General features: G+C 43.3%; 1 protein-coding gene across 4 annotated transcripts in view; it reads left to right on the plus strand.

The window, feature by feature from the left end:
- The first annotated feature begins 319 nt into the window (after nt 1–319).
- NR3C2 (nuclear receptor subfamily 3 group C member 2) overlaps nt 320–24,040 on the plus strand; it is a 378,103-nt gene continuing 354,382 nt past the window's right edge. For 2 of the 4 annotated variants that reach the window (XM_082838758.1, XM_082838761.1), the window contains exons 1-2: nt 2,493–2,706; nt 8,062–9,817. In XM_082838758.1, the coding sequence (XP_082694884.1) occupies nt 8,064–9,817 (1,754 nt within the window). In that variant the 5' untranslated portion in view covers nt 2,493–2,706; nt 8,062–8,063. Of the gene's footprint in view, nt 378–1,930; nt 2,027–2,492; nt 2,707–8,061; nt 9,818–24,040 lie in introns of those variants that run through there. The other 2 variants (XM_082838759.1, XM_082838760.1) reach the window with 2 other exon arrangements.

Genomic DNA, 24,040 nt, shown 5'->3' on the forward strand with positions numbered 1-24,040 from the left:
GCGGCCGGCTTGGGGTCATCCCGCCGGACTTCCCGGCTCCCAGGGCCGCCGCCGTCACCGCCCAGGAGACCCAGCAGCCCCGGGAGAGGGGCCCGCCTGAGGCCCGGCCGCCAGCTGCTGGGGGCGGGCGGGCGCCCGCGTCCCGCTCTGCGCGATTTGGCGCCGCCGCCTCGCCTCCTCCTGCCGGGTAACGACACTACTGCTCTATTGCTCTACCCACCGTCAGTAGGGCGACTGCCGGGATTCTCTTCCTCTCCATCCTTACCGCCGATCTGCTAATATTGGACTTGCTGGTGGCGGCAATAGCGGCGGCGGCGGGAGTTGGTTGCCCCCACCCACCCCTCGCGCCCCAGCCTCCCCACCATGTCCTAGAAAAGGTGAGTGCGGCGACAGTCACTTTGCGCTGACAGCGGCGGGAGGGGGCCCGGGGAGCACAGGGCTGCCCCAGGGAAGGCATGGTCCGCGCAGAGGGCGCGGGTTGGCGAACCGAGGTGGGTTGCGGTCAGGAGATGAGGTGCCCGCCGGGCCGCCTCCGGGCGCGGGTGCTGGGCGGCGGGCGAGCAATCGCGGCGGCTCTCCCTGCAAGATTCTAACCTAGATTCTGCAAGAAGCTGAGATCCAGGGCAAGACCGGCCCTCCGTAAAGGAGGTAAAAACTTAGTAAAAGAGACACGTCCATTCCTTTAATAATGAATAATTCGGCGGCGCAGGCGGAGCCGCTGTCTCCTCTCGTGCGCGGGCGCTAGGTCCGGGACTCCCTTCGCTCCTGCCGGCCGCCCGCGCTCGGCCCCGGGTGCGATCGATGCCCGGCTGCTCGTTTGGCCAGGAGAGCGCGCATGACCTCGGGCCCCGCGGGAAAGTTGGGACACTTGCGGGGACTCCCGGCTGCTGGTGCGCAGGGGGCCGCTCAGCGCGGGGGACTGTTGAGCACCAGAGTCGGGGGTTGGGACCAGCTCTCTTGCGCCGCCGCCGTCTCTCCCGCAGCCAGGGAGTTTTGTACCTGGAGCGGCGGAGAGTTCGAGTTTTCCTGGGTTCTGGGTCTGAATCCTGAAGCTTAATTAACTGTAAGGAGAGGAGGGGCCTTTGAGCACAGGGCTATCTCCCTCCCCCCTTCCGAGTTTGGCTGGTGCGGGGCAAGGGTGAGGTGGGAGGCTGCACAGCTGCCGCCGCCGGGCTGCGGGTCGCCAAGGGCCGGGGGACCAGATTTAGGTGTGTACGTCACTGGTGCTGACTCTGGGCCAGCCGGGAATCTAAAACGGAGCCTCATACGCGGAGCCTCAAAGTCCTTAGAAATCAAAGTTAAGAAGCCCATCCTTTCGCTTAGTAGCTTCAGCGTTTGGGTGGGCGGGAGGAGAATCGAGGTGGAGGCGATTGGAGGGAAACCGAAATTTCTTCTTGCAGACACTTGATCCTTAGAAAACAGTTTGTTTCCTTCCCCACTCCCGTTTGTTTCTCCCAATTATGTGCACCCCCCCCCCATTATAAAGAAGTGACTCTCCTCGATGGTAAGCTTTCTTTCAAACTGAACTAGTGGAAAAATCCAATACGAAAGTAATAGATACAGCAACAAAATTATAAGGGAGGAGTGCAGCAGCTCTAGACCCTGGCACTTTTTCGGGGGTGGGGGAGGTGGGAGAGAAGCTGTGTTTAAAGGGTTTTGGCTGCAGTGAAATCACTCGCTTTCCCGGCACGGTTAAAACAAGGAAATTCAAATCGAGTGGGAACGTGATCCTCTTGCTCGCTGGCTGCGGACGCTGCGGCTTCTCGGCTGCGAGGTAACTCGGCAGACAGACGGGAGGGGCGGGGAGCGGAACCTCGGGGGTCTGAAGAAGCCCACTGAGAGTCCTCCCCTGAGCGCGGACGCGGTGGGCGGCGCCTGGGCCAAGGCTGCCGCTCACCTGGAGCTGCAGGTGGAGAGCGACAGGGGACGGCACCTTGACTGGCTTTCGGAAAAACCGACTTCTTCCGCGTCACCAGACTTTTCACGTCTTTCCAGACATCCTGGGTTTAACCAGGAGGAGAGCCAGGTGGGCGTGAGCAACTTTGGGGCAGTCAAGCGATGGGGGCGGGGGGCCGCGGGTGGAGGGTACCTAGTGGCGTAGCCGCTGCCCTGCACCCCAAGCGGCCACCGCTTCTGCGGCTTTAAGGGAGCTGCCGAGTCCAGGCTGTGTCGCAGCAACTTTGTATCAGTCATGTCGCCCTCCTGGTGACTGACAGCCGGAATTGCCCAATGAGAAGCCAGCCTGACCCGTGCAGCGTGGAGACTCGCTTCCCTCCGGGCCAATGGGAAGGGCCCAGGGAGGCGGGATAGCAACCTGAACTTTTTATCTGGACATGTGACCGGCTTTTAAAAGGGCCGGCCCTGGAGCTGGCCCACTCCCCCTCTGGGCTTTCGCCCGCCCTCTCGAGCTCTCTCCCTCCCTACTTCGCCCGCCCTGGCCCTACCCGTGCCCCTCCTCTCCGCCCCTCCGCGCCCGGGGTGTCATTGGACTGGGAAGACGTAAGCCAACTTCAGGCCGCTCGGAGGAAACGCGTGCAGTCACCTGGGTGCAAGAGCGTTGCTGCCTCGGACTCTCCCGCTGCAGGGAGAGCGGCACTCGCTGGCCTGGATGTTGTTGGATTTAGGGGGGCTCCGCAGCAGGAGTGTCGTGGCGTTGGCAAGCGCTGCAACAGGTAGACGCCGTGAGACGGACCCTGGCCGAGGCAGGTGTGTACGGGTGCGCGGCTGGGCGCCGCTTGCCCGGGTCGGCGTGCGGCCGCGGCGCGGGAGCGTGCACTTTGCAGGGAGAAGTGGCTGCGTAATCCGGAGGCAGTCAGTAGGGTGCTGTGTGCTTGTTGTTTTGTTTTGGTTTTCCACTTTTTCTCCCCTTTGACCGCCAGAGGACTATTTTGGGAAAGTTTGGCCACTTTGGATAAATGCCCTCTAACGAGCAGCTTTCAACCGGCTTTGGCAGTGGGAGGTCTACCACCCTTCCCTTTACCCAAAGATGAATTTCGGATCGTTTTCCTTGTACAGTTTTTAAAGGACGTTTGAATAATATTTCTTTCCTCTATCAATTGCGGAAGCACCCAAATCTCAGCCGGAGGTGTAGCGGTAAAAGGGCAGTTGAAGGAGATAACAGATCCTGATAGATCCTGTATGAAAGGGGCTCTGGAAATTCGTGCATTTCCCGTTCCTTAGTATTCGCGAAACTCCTGAAAGAGATTATGCTTTCTGTGGCATCAGTTGGAATTCTAAAGGCATCCAAAAAGGGATGAGGCTTCTTTTGGGTGGCATCAGTACCCTGCTACTGAATTTAGGTGCACAGCTTTTCCTAATGAATTTTAAAAGGCCAGGTTTAAATCTTAATGGTTTATGGCACCAGCAGTTTTAACTATTTATTATAACAAGTTTTCAAGTAGGAAAACTTGATAGCAGACAAGTTTTTGAAACCACTTAATTTCAAATGTAGTAATTGGTCTTTAACATTTGAATTGCCATTTCTCTAAGTGCTGTTATTGATCTTATTTACATAGTAATGATAACAGCGTTCTCCGTCTGTGAAGTTCTGGGAAGTATTAATTTTATATCTGACTTCATAGCACGCTATCATGGAAATGCTTGAGGAGAGAAGTTTTAAAAAATAATCTGAAGGGGAGTTTTTTCCTTTAAGGGAGAAATAGTTTAGTTCGGGGCTTTTAGAAAGATCAGGTGGCTCAGTGAATTAGGTGAGTGAATAGAAATCAGATGTGTTCAGTTCTAACTGGTTCTCGGGCTCCCTTAGGTGACCTTGGGCTGATTTCTATCATTTACCTCATCTGTAAAAAAGAGGAACATAGTAATAGTTATGCAGGGGGGAAGACAGCAAAATAGTTACAAAGAGTGAACTTTTACAACTATGCAACTGGTGCAAATTATGAAATTCTTAAGGTTCTGTCTTTAAGATGTCATTATAGTCAAATAACTATAGAAAATGATGCATTTGAAGGGAACTATGTTTGGGGGGTAGTAAAAGTGAAAGTGTTTTCAGATAAAACATAAATTCGCAAGATTCCTTGTTAATACTCCTGAAAAAAAACTACTTCCTTGTAGAAAACAGCAATTTAACACAGTCTGTAAAATATAAAATTTTAAAGTCAGGTTTTTCCTTTGCAAAATAGTGTTTAAGAGCATATATATGACTTAAGGTAGAACTATCAGTGCTTTTCCTTACTTTCCTTATGTGAAAGTTCCTTTATTTTTTTTTGGGTGGGGGGAGGCCGTTTGCATGAAAATTAAGGGGTCCTCATTGTTTTTGTCTTTGTCCCAAGGGAGTCTCTGTTAACAGTTTCCATTTGTAAGGGAGACAAATCTGATTTTATATAAGCTAGATTTGTATACTGGTATCTGTTTCGTCTTATACTTTAGTAACAAAACTTTCCCTTTACCATCTGGATATTAAGTTCTATGAGGATCATATTCATCAACTAATATTTTGAGTATTCACTAGTAAGTTCAGGAAATTCTGCTCAAGCCATGGTCCTTATGCCGGTTTTAAAAAGACAGCCTGGATTTCCTGGACACTGTAGGAAATAATTACCTAAACTGATCCATTTGTTTTACAGAGAAGACCAATTAAGATAATCGGAAGAATTCAGCATAAAATACTTCAATAATCATATTCTTTTAAAAACCCAGTCTTTAAAAATATTTGCAGTGGAAGCATGCTGATGTCCTCCATTCTTTTGTGTTTGTTGCCAGCCTTTACTCTGTTTTCTTTGTTGAGAGGTGCATTAGGTTGGTAGATGAGAATACCTTAACCAAAGCTAATGTAATAGATTTCAGCAAAACCTTTTGCAAATTCTCTAATGATAGCCCTGTCAATAATGTGGTGAAATGCAGGCTGGTTTATGTTATTGTCAAGAGAGTTCAAGGCTAGCCAGACAGGACTTGGAAAATTATGATCACCTGCATGATGTTAGCTGACAAGGTGCTTCCTTGTAGATTGCTTTAAGATGGTTCTTGCCCGTCAGCTGTTGTAGAGATTCTCTTCAAATCTTCACATAGCCTTACGTATCCGTGGCTCCTGCTTGGAGGCAGAGTGGTGAAAAGTGTCCCTCAGCCTGCTAGTAGGTGTTCTGTGAAAAAAAGGTGCAGTAACCAAATTATTTAGAGGACTCTGGATTAAAAAGGAAACAGATTTCTGTACCGTGGAACTTCCCTGGAGTTTTAGCATGCAAATTTCCACTGTGAAACTTCAGAAAAGGCAGTGAGTGATCATGCTTTCCAAAGGACAATTTGGAGGATGAATTTTTGGGGAGGGGTCTGGATGAGGATGGCCCTTCAGACCCAGGGCAGATGGTTCTCTTGCCTGGGGGGCAAGGAGTGACACTGTGGGTGTGGGAGTGAGGAGGGGTGAGCCTGTGGGGACCTTTGGTAGGGGTGCCAAGGCAAGGGTGACTTCTGGGCATGTGGGTAGAGGGTGGTGCAGTTCACCAAGACAGAGAATGTGGGTTTAGAGACAGGGTTGGAGGTGGGGGAATGATGCACAGAAGGTGTTCAATTTTGAACAGGAGTAGACATGTTTCTTGTGGTGTTTAATGAACTTGGACCTGAAACATCTATACGTTAGATATACATCTATTCAAGTTTGCTATGGGGAAGACAGAATATTCTCAGGTAGAAGTAGAAGCAGAAGCAGGACATAATATTTACTGGTATTTTCAACCCATGGCTACTATTAAATGGTTTTTCAGTAAGGTAGAAAAGGCCAGTATTAGCTGTTTTGGTCCCATTTCACTATATATATATTTTTTTCTTTTTTCAACTTTCACTTAGCTTTCATCCACATTAATTTTTTCAGCTGGAATTACCAGATGACCTCCTCAAACTTCATAATTTGACTTGTTTTCCACTGTTTTGTGATTTGATTTGTGATTAGGAATTCATAGAAAAATGTTCTTTAAGTAAAAGCTCACTGCATAATTGGGAGATTTTAATGTCCACAAGTTACTGAGTATTGATTATGTTATAATAGTTTAACTTTCTTAAATTTGCATTATGCTGTCGTCTTGGGATGCAGTGGTAAAATTGATAAAGTTTCTGCCTTCTGGGAACTTAAAGTCTAGTGTAGAGTACAGAAAAGTAAGAGGTAATTATGAAACTTGGACAATTTGGGCATTAAATTTTGTCAGCGAGCCCTGCAATATCTCATGCCAGTTTATTTAGTAGAGTCATTATATTATTTTTCCATGATAATTAATATAATTTCTGGAGCAAAAAAGCATCCTAGTCTCTTTTTAATGAGGGGAACATAGGGCAGATGGAGATTGTGAGTGGCAAAAGTTGGTGGGGAGAGGACTGAGAGGCCTAAAGTAATATTTGTATTCAGAACTGCAGAAACTGCATCTTGTAGATCAGGACCTTTATTTGGGTCAGAGAATGTTTACACACCTGAAAGGATTTTTAAAATGCATACTTAAAGATTTTAATTGTTTCATGCATGAAAATGCACAAATGAAGTTTTATTGAGAGTGAGTTAATTTTCTTTGAGATATGTTTCTTTAGAGTGGTGGTTCTCAAACGAGGGGTGATTTTGCACCCACCAGCCCCAGAGACATTTGTCAAGGTCTGGAGGCAGTCTGGGCTGTCACAACGGGGGAGGAGGAATGCTACTGGCATCTAGTGGGTAGGGGTCAGGGAGACTGCTGGACATCTTATGATGTGTAAGACAGATCTCAACAAAGAATTATCAGGTCCCAAATAGGGCCAAGGTTGAGATAGCTTGGTGTAGACACCTGGGATCAAATTCCAGCTCTGCTATGTGGCCCCTGCCTCAGTTTCCCCAGTTGTATCATTTGGGATAATACTTTTGCCAGTCTTGTAGGGTTGTTTATAAGGGTAAATAAGTTAATATATGTGAAAGGCTTGTAATATGGCATTGAATGATATAATGCGTAAGAATTATATAAATATAGCCTATTATCATTATTCTACCTATGAAATAAATTTATAGAGAGAGCCAGTGAGTAAGATGGTATATGTAAAACAATCCTGTGGGCTCCCTGAGGACGGGGACTGGGCCTGTTTTGTTTATCACTGTAGATTCAGTGACTACTTGTAGGCCCAGGATGTAGCACATACTGGGTAAATATTTGTTGAATGAATGAACAGATAAATTGTCAGGGCCCATCTCAAACTTCCTCCATTAACTGTTGAGACTGAAACTGGCTGTCTGTTGGGAGTCGTTTTAGCAGAAGTACCACTAGGTCAGACTGCCTGTCAGAGTCCTTGCCAGGATTGAAATACAGACTAGAGTCCTGATATTCTTAAGTTGTCCTACAGCCTCTCTGTTATCGACCAGCTTAATTAATCAGGATATGTGACTCTTCACATAATAGAGTTGATATTAAATTATCTTCATCACTAATCCATTTTAAGAAAATCTTATTGTTTTAAAAGTAATTCTTAAGTTATTTTGCCTGTGATCATTCACTTGATGACTTTATATTGGGAAATGGTAACATTAATTGCATTTCCTCGTTGTTTTTAATAAAGCCACGTATTAGATATGGAAAGCAGCTTCCATATGCTTGAAAGACTCCAAAGGCTTTGGAGTTAGAAGATTTAGTTTTAAACCTGACTTTGTCACTTATTATGCCTTTGACCTTGGGCGAGTTGCCCTCTTCACTAAGCCCTCAGTTTCCTCCTTGCCTGCCTCATGAGTCCCCAGGATTACTTTGCATATTAAATAAGTTAACATTTGTAAATACTCTTTGCAAACTCTAAAGGCTGTATTATAGCAAAGATGATTTATTGGTAAATATTCTTTGCAACCTCTAAAGGCTGTATTATAGCAAAGATGTTACTTTTATTTACATGCAAAATAGTTTTATTGCTTCTTATATTCTGACTTCCAAATTATAGTCAAGACTGTTGTATCAGCACCTAAGAAGGTAATAATTTTAATATAACTAGAAGTATTGCTTATATTAAGTAGAATACGTATTTAGAGATCATTCCATGCAATTTCAGAATGTCTTTTAGAGTAATCTTGCTATCAAGAACTCTAATTCGGTTTTTTAATATAAATTTATTTGTTAGCTATGGAAACCAAAGGCTACCACAGTCTCCCTGAAGGTCTAGATATGGAAAGACGGTGGGGTCAAGCTTCTCAGGCTGCGGAGCATTCTTCCTCGGGACCTACAGAGCGGACCGATGAGAACAACTACATGGAGGTCGTCAACATAAGCTGTGTTTCCGGTGCTATTCCAAACAACAGTACTCAAGGAAGCAGCAAAGAAAAACAGGAACTACTCCCTTGCCTTCAGCAAGACAATAATCGGTCTGGGATTTTACCATCTGATATTAAAACCGAGCTGGAATCTAAGGAACTTTCGGCAACCGTGGCTGAGTCCATGGGCTTATACATGGATTCCGTAAGAGAGGCCGACTATGCCTATGATCAGCAGAACCCACAAGGAAGCGCGAGTCCAGCAAAGATCTATCCACACGTCGAACAGATGGTGAAATTTTATAAAGAAAATGGCCACCGTCCCTCCACTCTGGGGAACGTGAGCAGGCCCTTGAGGTCCTTCATGGCTGACTCGGGGAGCTCCGAGAACGGCGGGGTCATGCGCACCATGGTGAAGAGCCCCATCCTGTGTCACGAGAAGAGCCCCTCTGTTTGCAGCCCTCTGAATATGTCATCTTCGGGCTGCAGCCCTGCCGGCATCAGCTGTGTGTCCTCCACCTCGGCTAGCTTTGGCAGTTTCGCAGTGCACAGCCCCATCGCCCAGGGCACTCCTCTGCCGTGCTCCCCTAATGTGGAGAATCGGGGTTCCAGGTCACACAGCCCAGCCCACGCCAGCAACGTGGGCTCTCCTCTCTCCAGTCCGTTGAGTAGCATGAAATCCCCCATTTCCAGCCCCCCGAGTCACTGCAGTGTAAAATCTCCAGTCTCCAGTCCTAATAACGTCCTTCTGCGATCCTGTGTATCCAGCCCGGCAAATATCAACAACTCAAGGTGCTCTGTTTCCAGCCCTTCCAACACAAATAACAGATCCACACTGTCCAGCCCCACTGCTAGTACCGTGGGATCTATCTGTAGCCCGGGAAGCAACGCCTTCAGCTACACTGCTTCGGGCACCCCAGCTGGATCCAGTGCAGCCCGGGATGCGGTTCCTAGTCCAGACACACACGAGAAAGGTGCTCATGAGCTTCCCTTTCCTAAGACTGAGGAGGCAGAGAGTGCAGTCTCCAATGGTGTGACTGGCCAGCTTAACATCATCCAGTACATAAAGCCGGAGCCAGATGGAGCTTTTAGCAGCTCGTGTCTAGGAGGAAATAGCAAAATAAATTCTGATTCCCCATTCTCAGTACCAATAAAACAAGAATCAACCAAGCATTCGTGTTCGGGCACCTCTTTTAAAGGGAATCCAGCCGTCAACCCCTTTCCATTCATGGATGGCTCATATTTTTCCTTTATGGATGATAAAGACTATTATTCTCTATCAGGAATTTTAGGACCACCTGTGCCCGGCTTCGATGGTAACTGTGAAGGCAGTGGCTTCCCAATGGGGATAAAACAAGAACCGGATGATGGGAGCTATTACCCGGAGGCCAGCATCCCTTCATCTGCCATTGTTGGTGTGAATTCAGGTGGACAGTCCTTTCACTACAGGATTGGTGCTCAAGGTACAATATCTTTATCACGATCAGCTAGAGACCAATCTTTCCAACACTTGAGCTCCTTTCCTCCCATCAATACTTTAGTGGAGTCGTGGAAATCGCACGGTGACCTGTCATCTAGAAGTGATGGATATCCGGTCCTAGAGTACATTCCAGAAAATGTATCAAGGTAAGTGGGCCTTTTTTTCCTGTTTTGGAAATGGCTTTATAAAATGCTGAAGGTTAGCACTATCTTTACAGTTAAGAAATTTAAACACGTTTGATTTTTGTTTTCAGCATGGTCATTTAGCGCTTCTCCCTTCGCTTGTTGGTATGTTACTACTTTTTTGAAATAGAGAAACCAAAAATTCTGTGAATCTCTTAGAAAATATTTGTGTTGATTTTGAAGGAGTGTATTTAGGTGTTTTTCCCCCTCTGCATTGCCTGTTGTAGGTGTTTAGGAAAAGTTTGTTTCCTATTGTCTGTTACTATATTTACTTTAGCAAACTAGTGCTAGATTTTTTTTTTTTCTTTAGCTGTGTACGGGTTCACTAAAATTGCTTTAAATTGGTCTCTTTGTGGTCAGTCTTTTTTTTTTCCCTTTAATTTTCTTTATTAACCACTTCATTGGTTGTGAAAAATGAAATGAAACCCCAAATCTGTTACCCACAAGCTCCCCACCCTCTTCATCTTTTTCTAGATTGGTTAATCGTATGCAAGTTGTGGTTTTCAGTACAAATAAATCATTTCCTTAACTCTGGAGGGCTTTTTAAAGACTCAGCACATCTAAAATTACTAAGTGGCCCGCCTTGCTTTCTTACTCATTGGAAGTGAAGTATGTCACTGCAGTTTTGAACTGGCATATTTATAACTTTTAAGATCTGCAAGAAGACATACTTTACTTACTGTAAAATACCTCTTGGCTTTCCTTCATGCAGATAGCATATTGTATATATTTAGAAAAAACAAGGAAGAGGTTTTAGATATGACTCTGAAGGGTGGTTCTATGTTATGCAATGAATACTTGCATTGGACTTTGATTCAGTACTGTGTTTATTATACGGTTGTGGTCAACGATCCCTGTATTGAACATATAAAGAATAGATTTCCTAGATATAGTTCACATGGGCATCTAGGAAGATGTGGCTGTTTTCCTTAAAAACTTATTTGGTGGGAAAAAATGGCCATTCCCATTAACAAGATGTAAGGTTGACGTGTATTCCTTACTCTTTCTCCTTCGGTTTTTTTACCGAAGCAAAAGGAAAAACTTTCATTTGTGCATTGTTTTCATCATCATCAACTCATACCTCGCTCCTCTTGCTTTTATAGAAGCACACATTCCATAAAGGAAATTTACACATTGTTACAGTTCTCAGTAGCATGACTAGTCAATCCTATCCTAATGCTGCCTGTCTCTCCTGAATTCTAAACTCTTTACACAAATGCTGAGGTGGCATGGTTTTCCTCAGAACCAAGCTCAGCAGGTGTTCCACTGCTAGTGCTTTGTTTTACTTTCAGAGCAGGACATTTTGCACACGATGTAGATATTTTTGTAAGTGATGTTTGTAGTAGGTTATTCAGAGCGGGGACAGCCTGGTAGTTAAGAGCATGGCTGCCCTGGTTGAAATCCCCAACCCTGCCCCTTAACTGCTTTGTGACCCTGTGCACATCCCTTCACCTTTCTGGACTTTAGTCTTCTCATCTGTAAAAAGGTAATTCAGTAGTATCCATCTCAAGGGTAGTCAAGACAATTGAGTTAATTTATGAGAAGCACTTTGACTATCATCTGGTACACAGTATGCACCATAGAGTATTATATACAGTTCATTGATTGCTCTTAGCATTTAATTCAATTGTTTTCATAACCTTTAGTTTCCGTTTCCTTTAGAGTTCTCTTTTCTGCATTCTGTGAAATTCCACAAAATCTTTTAAAGAAATATGCATAGTGTAAGGAAATGTTTGTTGATAAATTCTTACGATTAAATTATTTTTTTTATGGTTAGGCACCCTGCATTTGCTACTACATTTCTATTTATGCTCTTTTACCTTTGAAGGCTATTGCTTTGGGTAATGATATTTCTGGTAGAAATACTAGAGTGATACTAGCTAAAATCAGTAATTCTCTTTTGTTTGTTCTGTATCCTATTTCTACTGTTTTAATTGTCTTTTTCACACTCAACTCATGAAGCCCCTCCTGGTGGTCTGGGGACCCATAGCCTTACATATTCGTATAAATCAGTGACCTTGAGCCTACTCTGCCTTTGTGGGAACCTGGGGTGTTGTCTTGTGTCTCTTCTTGAGCCTTCCAAAATTCTTACTGAGCTTGTTAATATAGTCAGAGGGGATTCCTTTTGTTTACATATATACCGGTATTGTGCTAGTTAATATAAGTTTTCCAGAAACTAATGTCAAAGCTTTAATGTTATTCAAAGTCTCTTTTAGATTACTAATTCTTTACAACTTTTCCTGGTGAATATTATCCAAATGTATTTGTTTTGATCATTCTCAGAGTAAACTTAGATTTCTTTTTCTGGATTTCAGTCTACATGTTATAATATTTAATTTAATCTCATCCAAGCTTCATTATTGGCCTCTTCTTTTGTGTCTTTTGGACCAAATCCAACCTTTCTGCCTATGTCATAATTTATCATGATGATACCCCATTCCAGGGAATGTTGGATTAATGAATTAAAGGTTGTAAAGGATCCAGGCAGTGCGAAACTGCTTCTAAGTTTCATAATATCCTTTATCTTTAGGTTCAACTCTCAACTATTTTCAAGTAGATGCCGAAGTATGGTTTGGGGTTCCTGAGACCTTTTCAGGGAGGTCCACAAACTCAAAAATTGTGCATTGGTAAAAGCCATTCAAAATGGGAGACAGGGCTTCCCTGGTGGTGCAGTGGTTGAGAGTCCGCCTGCCGATGCAGGGGACACGGGTTCGTGCCCCGGTCCGGGAAGATCCCACATGCCACGGAGAGGCTGGGCCCGTGAGCCATGGCCGCTGAGCCTGCGCATCCGGAGCCTGTGCTCCGCAATGGGAGAGGGCGCAACAGTGAGAGAGGCCTGCGTACCGCAAAAAAAAAAAAAGGAAGATAGACCAACGGTTTTAATGTAATAGTGTGTGAAAAGTTCACTGATAGAGTTTCAGATTCCATGTGGCAACTAAGCTTTAAGAAACCACTGACTCTCCATTTTCAGTGTTGTGTTAAAGAATCGTATCTGCAATGATCTGAAATGACCATTAAAATGCTCTTCCTTTTTCCAACAATGTATCAGTGTGAAGCCAGGTTTTCTTCATATACTTGAACCAGAACACATCACCACACATTGACCACAGAAGTAGATACGAGAATCCAGCTGTCTTCTATTAAGCGAGACAATAGACTTGCAAAACTGTAAAACAGTGCTGCTCTTTTCACTAAAGATTTTTGTTCTGGGAAATAGTTTTTTTTTTCACATATGCACTTTTATGTTAATGTGTGATGACTTCATTTAAATGATTTAAAAGAAATATTCGTTTTAATTTCTAATAGGGTAGATATCAGTAGATAGAAATGCAGATAAACAAAACCTCTTGTCCTCAATACATTTTAAGAGTGGAAAGGCATCCCGAGACCCAGAAGTTGAGAACTGCTGGTCTCTTCTATCCTATACACCCTTTGGAGGTTAATGCAGAAAGAGGATATTACTCTATTTGTGTTAGCTTTACTGAATGTTATGCTGAGGAAGGGGTGCCCCAGGCAGATAAGGAAAATGATTCGTATCCAGGTGAACTTGTCAAGCTGATAGAAGTGAGTGATGGCCATGGAGTATGTGTCTGTTTCAGCCTGTGGGCGTTCTACAAGAGCGGTGACCAGAGGCACGCCTGTTATCATTTCCAGCGAGTGGTTTATCTGAGGGCCACACTGGAAGGTACATGATGACAAAAGCTGGATGTAAAACTCTGCGGTGGACACTGGACCTAGTTGGGTCATGCAGATGCGAGTTCCCCTGTCCGCTTGGACACAAACAAAGCTGTGACCTTGAGTGAGTGGCAACTTCTTTCGGCCCCAGTTTCTTCATTTGAAAGAAAACGAGTTGACCTAGATGCTCTGTGAGGTCTGCCAACAGCGCGACTGAGTGGCTGTGTAGTTTCCTTGGAGTCGTGTACGTTAAGAATAAAAATAGAAGTATCCCTTAACATATTTGCTAGTCTGGTTTCAAGTTTATCTTACAAGTCCAGCTCTGTAGTTGCCAGGGTAGTCAGGATAGAAAAATGTCATGACCATTTACCTTTTAAAAGTAAGGGTGAGTAGGGGTGACCTGTCATTTTGCTTGGAGAAGTGGCAGGTTTTTTTTCTTTTAATCAAATCTTTCCTTTCTTAAAACTTGACACTTACACTGTGAGTTTCTTGTTCTTTTGAATTTACACTATTCCTTCTGGAAACAGGGTTTTTCTGTTGACATAACATTGGGTGTTTATGGCGATGGTCATAGTCACTTTGATAGCATTGTAACACAGTGCTACCATTGACTTAGACTTTTCGAATATAAAGTTCACTGTTTCAAAGGGCACATTCTGGTAGTTTTCAAGACAAGTAATCAGGAATTTATCTTAATATATGCTGAACTTTTTTTCCACGATAGGAGGAAACAATTTAGTGATAACCTACAGTTGTTTTCAAAATTTTTCAGTGGTCCCTGGAGTTTTTCGAAACCCATCTTCCGTAATAAGTCAAAACCTTCAGAATTCAAGGAGTTTGTTACAAAGTTTGCCATGTCTCTTAGTAAGCTTTGTAAATAAACCGCTGAGATATAAGTAACTTCATGTAATGCAAAGCATGAAAGAATAATGGGTTTTGGAGGGGAGAGATTGACTGATTATTAGTGCTTACCATAATAAATCCATTACAGAATTACTTAGGTCATTTGGAAATGAAAACATGGAACTTTCTTTTTCTTATTTGTCTTATAATATTTTGATTTTGAAATTGCTAGTGTGCCTAGAATTTCTCCAGGTTAGTGTTCTAAATAGTATTTTTATAAATATTTAGAAGGAGACTTGCTTCTTCTGATGATTCATTCACCTTCATTATTTATGGTATTTCTGGTAGAAGTGGTGATAAGTTTATTGGAGAAAAACCCTATTCCTTTTTAATAAACAAATCAGTATGTACTGCCCTTCTATACATTTTGCTTTTCACCTCCTTGATTTATATGTCAGTATGTCCACCTTTTATCGTCTGAAGTGTTAGTATATTTAGAACTGTTTATTTCATACTTTAAAAATAAAGTGGAGATAAAAGCCCTGGTTTCAGTTAAATAAACTCAAATTATTTAACTTAAGGCAGTTCTCATACATACCAGTGACATGGTGAAACTAGGGCCTGGAGGTTTATCATTTATGGATTTGATGCCTTTTGCAATATTGAAATTCTGGGTGTGTCTGACCTTTTCTATCCTTGTAATGTTTACAGTAAGAGAAGATGTTATATTGATCACCAGTAATTTAGGAGTAATACTTCACTTCCCCTGATGTCCTTTATTTTTTTCTCCAAAATAATACTTATTTTCCCAGGCTTTCAACTATTGCTGTAGTTTCGTACAGCTCACCTACTGATAAAATTTCAGCTCTGCTTCTAAATAATTTATCGTTTCCTTTCATTTACCAAATTCAAATTGATTTCTTGGATCCATTTAAATGTGGCCATTAAGTTGTATATTTTTGTGGACTGCATTCCAAAATTTATTAGTGAAAATCCAAGAAATATAAGTGTGTTAAATGGATAGTGTCATCTTAAATTTTAGAATTTCTAGTTTTAAACTTGTCAAGTACAGGCTTTGTTTTCATTTTTAAGAGTTTTATTTTGTTCTTTATATAGTAAGGTAATGACGAAGTTAAAATGTAATTTTATATAAGCACGTGTTACTTAATTGATGCTCTGAAAAACCTCTGGATTTATGATTGTTAGTGGTATGGCCAAGGCCAAAATTTCTATGTAGAAAAGAGGTAGAAATTGCTTATATTTTATGCAAGACATAGAACACTCTAGCCCAGGAAGGAAAAGAGGACAAACAAAAAGTAATCTGAATACTTAACAAAGTTAATACCCTGGGGAGAGAGTGTGAGCTAATAACTGGCCATCTGAATTCGCAGCTCTGGCCATGACTTAATGTTATCAGTGATGACCTCTTCATTGGCATGTATCCTCACCTTATATATTAGGAGCTGTCGAAACAAATATCCAAAAATTGTGACCTGAAACACAAAGAAATAAGGTTTGTAATGGGCAAAATCAACTTCGGGTGTTCCGACAGGGAAGGATCTGGGCGCGTCTTGGAAAATGAGATGGGGGTATGGTGATCACAGTTGGTATTTATCCTTAGTCTTGAAAAGTTTGCTGGGGATCGGGGGGCACTTCCTGGTGGAAGGAGTTACGTGGGCAAACCCCTGACAGGCAGAAAACACTGAGTGTGGTCCAGCTGTATGGCTGGCTGTGATATGGGGAATTGGGGGAAAGAGGAAGAGCCTAGTTGGAACTAGAAGCCAGTGGAACTTGGAAGTCACACTAAGAAGTTTGCACTTAATTTGGCAGGTAATGAGGAGTTCCTGAAATGTTGGAGCAGGCAAGCAGCCTGAGCTGAAGTACACTTGGGTAAAACCTTAATTAGGCAGTGGTAATAGGGTGGATTGGAGCGTAAAGGGCCTTGTTAAGAAGTTATTGCAACAGTGCAGGAGGATGGGAACTGGAATCTCTGGAGCAAGGATGTCGGGGGTAATGGAAAAAAGGGGCAGATATGACATATTCCAGAAGAAGACTTTGTAATAGTTGATTTTTTAATAAAATTTTTATTTTGAAATAATAACAGACTTAGGAAGAACATGGGGGAACCATTACAAAGAATGATAAACAAGGACACATGTACACAATACAGCCATCAAAATTCAGAAAATAACCTTAAGTTACTGACATCTTGATTCTGGTTTTGCCAGTTGTGCCCATAATGTCTTTCATAGTGAAAGCACCCCAGTGAAGAATTGTATTTTGTTCTTTTTAGCTGTCATGACTCTTTAGTCTCCTTCAGTCTGGGACAGTTCCTCACTCTTCTCTAGATTTCTTTACAGTACTTTAAGGGCAGTAAAGGCCAGCACTTCAGTAGAAAGTCCCTGATTTGGGTTTGTCCTCTGTTTCCTCATGATTTGATTTGGGTATCGCCCCCTTGTCAGGCGTATCACAGAAGAGATGTAGCATCCTTCCTCCTTGCTTCCTATCACATGCCAAGCCGTTTCCCTTCGTGCCTTTACAGTTCATCTGCAGCGTTTTATCCAGGTGCCGTCTGCCAGGCTTCTCCACGGTCAAGTTACTCTTTTCCCTTTGCAATTAGGAGCTATTTGGGGGAGTGGTACTTTGAAGTTGTATAAACATCCCAATCTTCATCGCACTTTGCTTATTCATTAAATTATCGATATCTTTATGGCATCATTGTTTCTTCTTTTCTGCAGTGAGTTATAGCCTATTACTGCCCTTATTTTTGAGGTTCAAACTGCTCCTCAAACAATTGGGAGCCCATTCCAGCTGGTTTCCGTGACCTTTTGCCACGTTCCCATCATTTCTCTGAGCGCTTCCTTGCTTTAGGCCCATCTTGTACTTTTCCTGTCCCAGTCCTGGAGCCAGCCCTTTCTGTAAGGAGTGCCCCCCATGCCTGCAGACACCCTCCTCTCCTCTGTGACTGGAGTCTAACTCTGCATCCTGGGTCACAGGGCCACACCCCCACTGGATGCCCTCCTCCACCACTCAGGCGCTGACTCCCGCTGCTGGGTTCTGAGACCCGGCACTAGGCCAGGTGAGCACATGGATGCCCCCCTCCCCCTCTGTTGGGACTCTGACTCTCTGCATGGGGGGGCTTGCTGCCCCCCCAGTGGGCCACCATAGCCATCCACACCCTAGCCCCCAGTGTGGAGCTCTGCCGTGCTATGTCTGGCCTAATGGCTTTAGGACTAAATCACTAAGGAAGGGCAGGAGAGGAGTTGATATTTGAGTGGAAAGGATGTGGAAAATCAGTGAAAACTCACAGGTTGTCAGCTTGACCATCATAGAGGGGGGTGAGCAATTAAGAGAAATGGAGAGGTCGAGAAGAAGTGATGATTTATCTTGGTTGCCTGAGTTTTACGTTCCAGAGAGGTGGGAATGCTGGTGTGGGAGTATGGGAGGCCTCTTCACAGACATGGCAGTGCAGGGGGCAGCGTGGGTGCTAGCCAAGGAGAGAAGGTATACATGACTCAAGTATCGTCTACAGTGCCTTCTCTGGGAGTTTGGAGGAAAAGTACCCCTGTAGATGAGCAACACATGCTAATAAAGGACACAGGAGTTGTTTTGACAGTCAAGATAGTGCGGACTCCTGGATGCCAAGGGAGGAATAACGTTGTCTTGGAATTTCCAAATTAGAAGGGCCCTAAGTCTGTCTATAAATCCAGCCCTCTACGGGCACAGATACTGAAACTGAGGCTGAGAGAGACTGTATGCCTCTTCCGGTCTCAAAGTAGTAACAGAGCTTTCCTTCCAGTGGGAGAGGGTGGTTCAAAACCCGATGGGAGGGCTTCCCTGGTGGCGCAGTGGTTGAGAGTCCGCCTGCCGATGCAGGGGACACAGGTTCGTGTCCCGGTCCGGGAAGATCCCACGTGCCGCGGGGCGGCTGGGCCCGTGAGCCATGGCCGCTGAGCCTGCATGTCCGGAGCCTGTGCTCCGCAACGGGAGAGGCCACAGCAGTGAGAGGCCCGCGTACTGCAAAACTAAAACAAAACAAAACAAAACCCGATGGGAGGGCTGAGGAGGCCAGGAATTAGGCCGAATAGTTGGAGCTGGTGGCTTTTCAGGAAGGAATTCTGTAGAGCGGTGGGAATGGGACCCAGTCTGTGATTGACTGAGGAATAAGTTAGCAATGAAGAAGAGAAACCTGTGGGTGTGGGGACAGTGCTTACGCTTGGTGGTAAAGGGAGAGGGGTCGAAGGGAGAGACGTTGGCAGAAAGACACAGCAGGATTGGAGAAAGGACAGGTAAGTCCTTTGTTGGACAGGTAAGGTCTAAAGAGGGCAGTGGACCTGTGCTGAGATTGAGGTTGAAAACGTCACAGGGAGGGAAGATGCTTGATGGGGGGCCGTGTCCCAGGAAGACAAGGGCAGAAGTGAGACTGTCGTTAGCCTACGGTCAGATATTTAACTGCCGGCTCGAACCCACAGGTGGAGGCAGTTGCTGGTAGCCGGTGTCACCGTGTTATAGACCTGGAAACTGAGACTTAAGCCTGTAAAAGAGATCCATCTAAGGCCACAGAGCTAAGGTAGATGAAGAAACAAACACTTGAGCTAGAGAAGACAAAAGCTGAATGTCCTGGAATAAGCAGATGGGTCTTTTAACGAGCGTAAATCAGATTGGGTGGCTGACCTAAAGCCCTCTGGCTGCATCCCATTGCAAGCAGCGCAAAGTAAAGTAACTTAGGGTCTGTAAAGCGCTGAGTTGCCAGGCCCCTGACGATTTTACTTAGTATGTTTCCTCCTTGCTCATTTCCCACACTGATCTTTCTGGGGCTCAGACAGCCAAGCGCCCTTCCTTCTTGGGGGCCTCTGCTTGGTGGTCCCTCTGGCAAGAAGGCTCTGCCTTCAGATTTTGGTTTCCTGTCCCTTGTCACTCAGGATTAGCTCAAATGTCACCCTCTCAAAGAGGCCTTCCCCGACCATTCTATTTAAAGTGATGACACCCCCCTCCTCTAACACATCATCCTCTTTTGTTGTCTTCATAGCACACACCTGTCAGAAATTATCTGCGTTTACTTCACTTCCCTAATTAGAATGTCAGCTTCCTGAGAGCAGGGACCTTAGCTGTCCTGTTTTACCAGCATGTTCGCCATACCTAAAACAGTGCCAGGTACGCTGTGGATGTTCAGTAAATCTTGACGGACTGAGTGCCTTGGTTAGCAGAGGGACTTGGGGTGATGAGATAAGTGTTGGTGATTGGGTAAGACTGATAAAATTATTGTTAAATAATAGTGGAGTTCTACTGGGTTTAGCAAAAATTCTTGTGACCTCTATCAGCATACTTTTTAAGGACTTTCACAAAATAAGCAACAGATGCTCTTCTTATTTTTTCTAATCTCAGCATCATAGAGGAGTTGGTAAGGGTGTATTATTCCAGGCTCTATGGTGACATTCTTAGTCTTCATTATGAGGTCATTTATTTAATTTTAATTTATAAACAGTGAAATGTTCTTTTTTTGGTGTACAGTTCTGTGAGTTTTGCCAAATGCAGAATCAGGTAACCACTGCCCACTCAAGATACAGAACAGTTCTATCACCCACTGAAATACCCTTGTGTTGCCCCTTCCCAGTTCAGCCCCTCTCCTTACTGTCAAACCATGGTGACCATTTATGTGTTCCCCATCCCTGTAGTTTTGTTTTCTCTAGATTGTCATATAAATGGAATCATACTTTATACAGTCTTTTGATTCTTGGTCCTTTCATTTAGCATAGTGCATTTGAGATTCATCGGTGGTATTGCAGGCACCAATAGTTACTTTCTGTTTAGTGCTGAGTGATATTCCATCTATGGCCACACGATTATTTGTCCATCTGTTCACCTGTTGATGGACATTTAGGTTGTTTCCAGTTTGGCCTGTTAACAGATAAAGCTACTGTACATATTCACATGCAAATCTCTGTAGGGATGTTTACTGCCTTTTTTCATCGGTAAATACCTACAAGTAAAATGGCTAGGCCATATAGTATCAAAAGATGTAGGTTTAGTTTTTAAGAAAGTATGAACTATTTCCCACCAAAGTGATTGTACTATTTTACATTCCCACCAGCAGTGTGTGAGTTCTGGTTCCATTACATCCTTGCCAACACTTGGGAGGGTCAGTCTTTTTAATTTTAGGCATGATAACAGTACTGATAACTTATTGTGGTTTAAATTGGTATTTCTCTAATGCTTACATAATACTGTACATCTTTTCAGGTGCTACTTGCCATCCATACGCCTTCTTTTCATGGCTGTTAACTCTTTTGCCCATTTTAAAAAGATGTTTCCCCTTTCTTCTTCTTTCTTTTTTTTTTTGTCTTGCCACATGGCATGTAGGATCCCAGTTCCTCATCCAGGGGTCAAACCTGTGCCCCCCGCAGTGGAAACATGGGGTCTTAACCACTGGACTGCCAGGGCAGTCCTCTCTTTTGCCCATTTTTATTGGGTGGTTTTCATCTTTTTGAGTTCTGCTATCAGTGTATTTTAAGATAAGCTTTTTGATAGAAAACCTAGAACTAAGAGAGAAATAGCTTAAAAATTCTGTGTTGGCAGCGGGAAAAATACCAGGCAACTCTCGAATTATTTAGTACCTACTGTGTTCTTAATGTGGGGGAAGATACCAAATGAATATGAAGCAAACCAAATGTCTCCCCTGTATTCCCATCTAGCTGGGAGAGAGGACTCACATGAGTTTATATAGCCCTTCTTTTGGTTGTTCCCTAATTACGTGTTTGGTCTGTTACCGAAGATGAGAAAAGGAGGAGTCTTATATGGGCTAGAATAGTGAAGGAGAGCCTCATACAGGAGGTGAGATTTCAGCTGAAGTTTGAAGATTGGCGGTCTTTGGGGAGGAGTAGAGAGGTGTCACAGGAAGAAGGAAAAGCACAGGTCATGTGTGTGGGCACAGGACAAACAAGGGCTGCTTGGAGGGGTTTAGTGGTAGTTGGGGAAAACTAGACTATAGAAATCTGTGAATGCGAAAAAGAAGTGCTTCGTACTTTTAATATAGTGCTCGTAAACATTAAAAAAATTTTTTTATTGTGCTAAAGGTTACATAATAGAAAACATACTATTTTAACCATATTTAACTGTACAGTTCAGTGCCACTGAGTACATTCACGTTGTTGTGCACCTCTGACCATCATCCGTCTCCCGAATTTTTCACCTTCCCAAACTGAAACTCTGTCCCCATGAAATAATTTTCTTTAAACCTAGGAATGACCTAAAAGGATAGAGAGGTCCATCCGGTAAGGGAGATAGAAAATAGTGACAGAAACAAATCTTAAAAAGCAACGGAGAGGCTATCATATTGGTAATTAAGGCTGAGTGGTTGGAATGGTGAGCAAGGGATAAATATTAGAGACAGTTTATGGGAAGAAGTCATTGAAGACCAGATTATCTGACCCAGAGCCTGTTTCTTTCCCACTCTACTCCCAAGCCATGTGTGTTAACAGCCCCACAAAAAGTAGATTGCCAAAGAGCATAGGGAAGAAAAATGCAGAGTTTTATAGTAACAAGGAGAGAATTTCTGCGTAATTATGACTCTTAAGAGAAAAGGAGCAGAATAGTTTTGTTATTTGGATGAAGGTAAAACTCGATCATTTCGATACCAAAATAGAATACTTTTTATTAGACTTGGGGAAAAAACGCCCCCAGGGAAATGGAAACAGGAAGAACCAGCTCCTGGTTTAACAAAGTTGGAAAGCAAACTGGTGAAAGATTATGGAAATCAATTAGAAATAGTGACATATGGAATTCTGATTTGCATACAAAGATATAAAGGAACAGAAGAATCTCAGCTCGTCGGGAAGTCCATTTATTTTGTGCTCAAGTATCTGGTGTTTGAATTCACAGGACTCTTTCCAAAAGTGGAATTGTGCTGATTTTCCTTCATCACGTGGTAGAGTTTGTATTTACTTAAAAAAATACTTTCCTGATAAGTTTGAGATGAGAGTCCAAGTGCAGAGTTTGAGAGTGTAGGGATGTGATGGGAGCAGATATTCTTTTATTTACTCCAGTTCGGATTTTCACTGTAGTTTTTGAAATGGAAATTGTGTTCAGAGAGGCTTGTTTTCTTGGAAACTTGAAGGTATGGCTGAAGAATTTCTGGTCGTATGATACAAAGTATTTTTTTCTCCATCTCTCTGTCATTTTCAGACCCAGTCGAGGTAAGTGTACATGTGAAGTATTCCTTTGAGACCTCTGGAAGCATTTGAGTTTCTGCATGTGGCAGAAATATGATAATTTTGTTGACATATACCCTGTATTTTGGACTTGGTTGCTATGATTCAGGTGAAAACAGCACTTTCCCCTCCTAAGTACTGTTTTTTAGGGAACTGAAGAAATTGACAGAGGCCTGGAGTAGGGGAAAGAGGAGTTACAAACACAGCAACATTTTCATGATGAAAATCTAAAGCAGATTGCGCTTATATTTGCATGACTTCTGAAACGTTTAGCTCCATGGGTAGTTCTTAAATGTCCCTGTTTTTGAGCTAATGTTCATTTACAAGCCAAAGATTTTTATAAGAGGGTATAATTACATGAACTGTGCATATTTTTGAAGATTAATTTGTCGCCAGTACCCGAGGATGGAAGAAGTAGAGAATAGAAATCTAAGTGTTGAACGTGGTCTAGCCTCTACGATTTCATAACACTGATGAAATATGCTTTTTTAAGAATTTTGATTCTTGCCAATTCTACTCTAGCAGAAATTATCAAATTTAGTATTATGAGGGTTTTGAGGAAAGTAGACATAAAACAAATGTTAAGAAATCAATGTTTTATTTAATATGGAAAATGACTACATTTCCATGACTGTGTTAGAGTCCCTGCACAGGCAGTCTCCTCCAGACCCAGACATGTAACTGATGCAGAGCTCGCTAACCCTGAGTTATTTAAGGCTTTTAATCAATGAAGAATGATAAAAGTTTGCTTGTCATACTATTCTTAGACGGTGTTGATATTTCAGCTGCTTGGCTTTAAAAGGGGGTACCCTTCCCTGGTCCTTAGCCCAAGAGAGACTATGCAAGACAGAAAACATGGAGGTTTTTAAAAAGGGCATTCACTGCTACCTATAAGTAACTAAATGAAATACCAGTTCTGTTTACTGAACACCATGGAATCTATAACAACAGTGTACATTAAAAACACTTACTTGGAAGCCTACAAATAATAAATCCTGGAGAGTGTGTGGAGAAAAAGGAACCCTCCTACACTGTTGGTGGGAATTTAAGTTGGTGCAGCTACTATGGAGAGCAGTATGGAGGTTCCTCAGAAAACTAAAAACAGAATTACCATATGATCCAGCAGTCCCACTCCTGGGCATATATCTGCAGAAAACTCTATTTCAAAAAAATACATGCACCCCAGTGTTCACTGCAGCACCATTTACAATAGGCAAGACATGGAAGCAACCTAAGTGTCCATCGACAGATGAATAGATAAAGAAGATGTGGCGTGTGTGTATGTGGGTGTGTGTATACACACACATGTATATATACATATATATATATATATATAAAATGGAATATTACTCAGCCATAAAAATGAAATAATGCCATTTGCAGCAACATGGATGGACTTAGTATGATAATCTATAAGTGAAGTAAATCTGACAGAGAAAGACAAATATATGATATCACTTAT

This window comes from Leucopleurus acutus (genome assembly GCF_964270905.1).
Source record: "Leucopleurus acutus genome assembly, chromosome: 4".
Classification (NCBI taxonomy): Eukaryota; Metazoa; Chordata; class Mammalia; order Artiodactyla; family Delphinidae; genus Leucopleurus; species Leucopleurus acutus.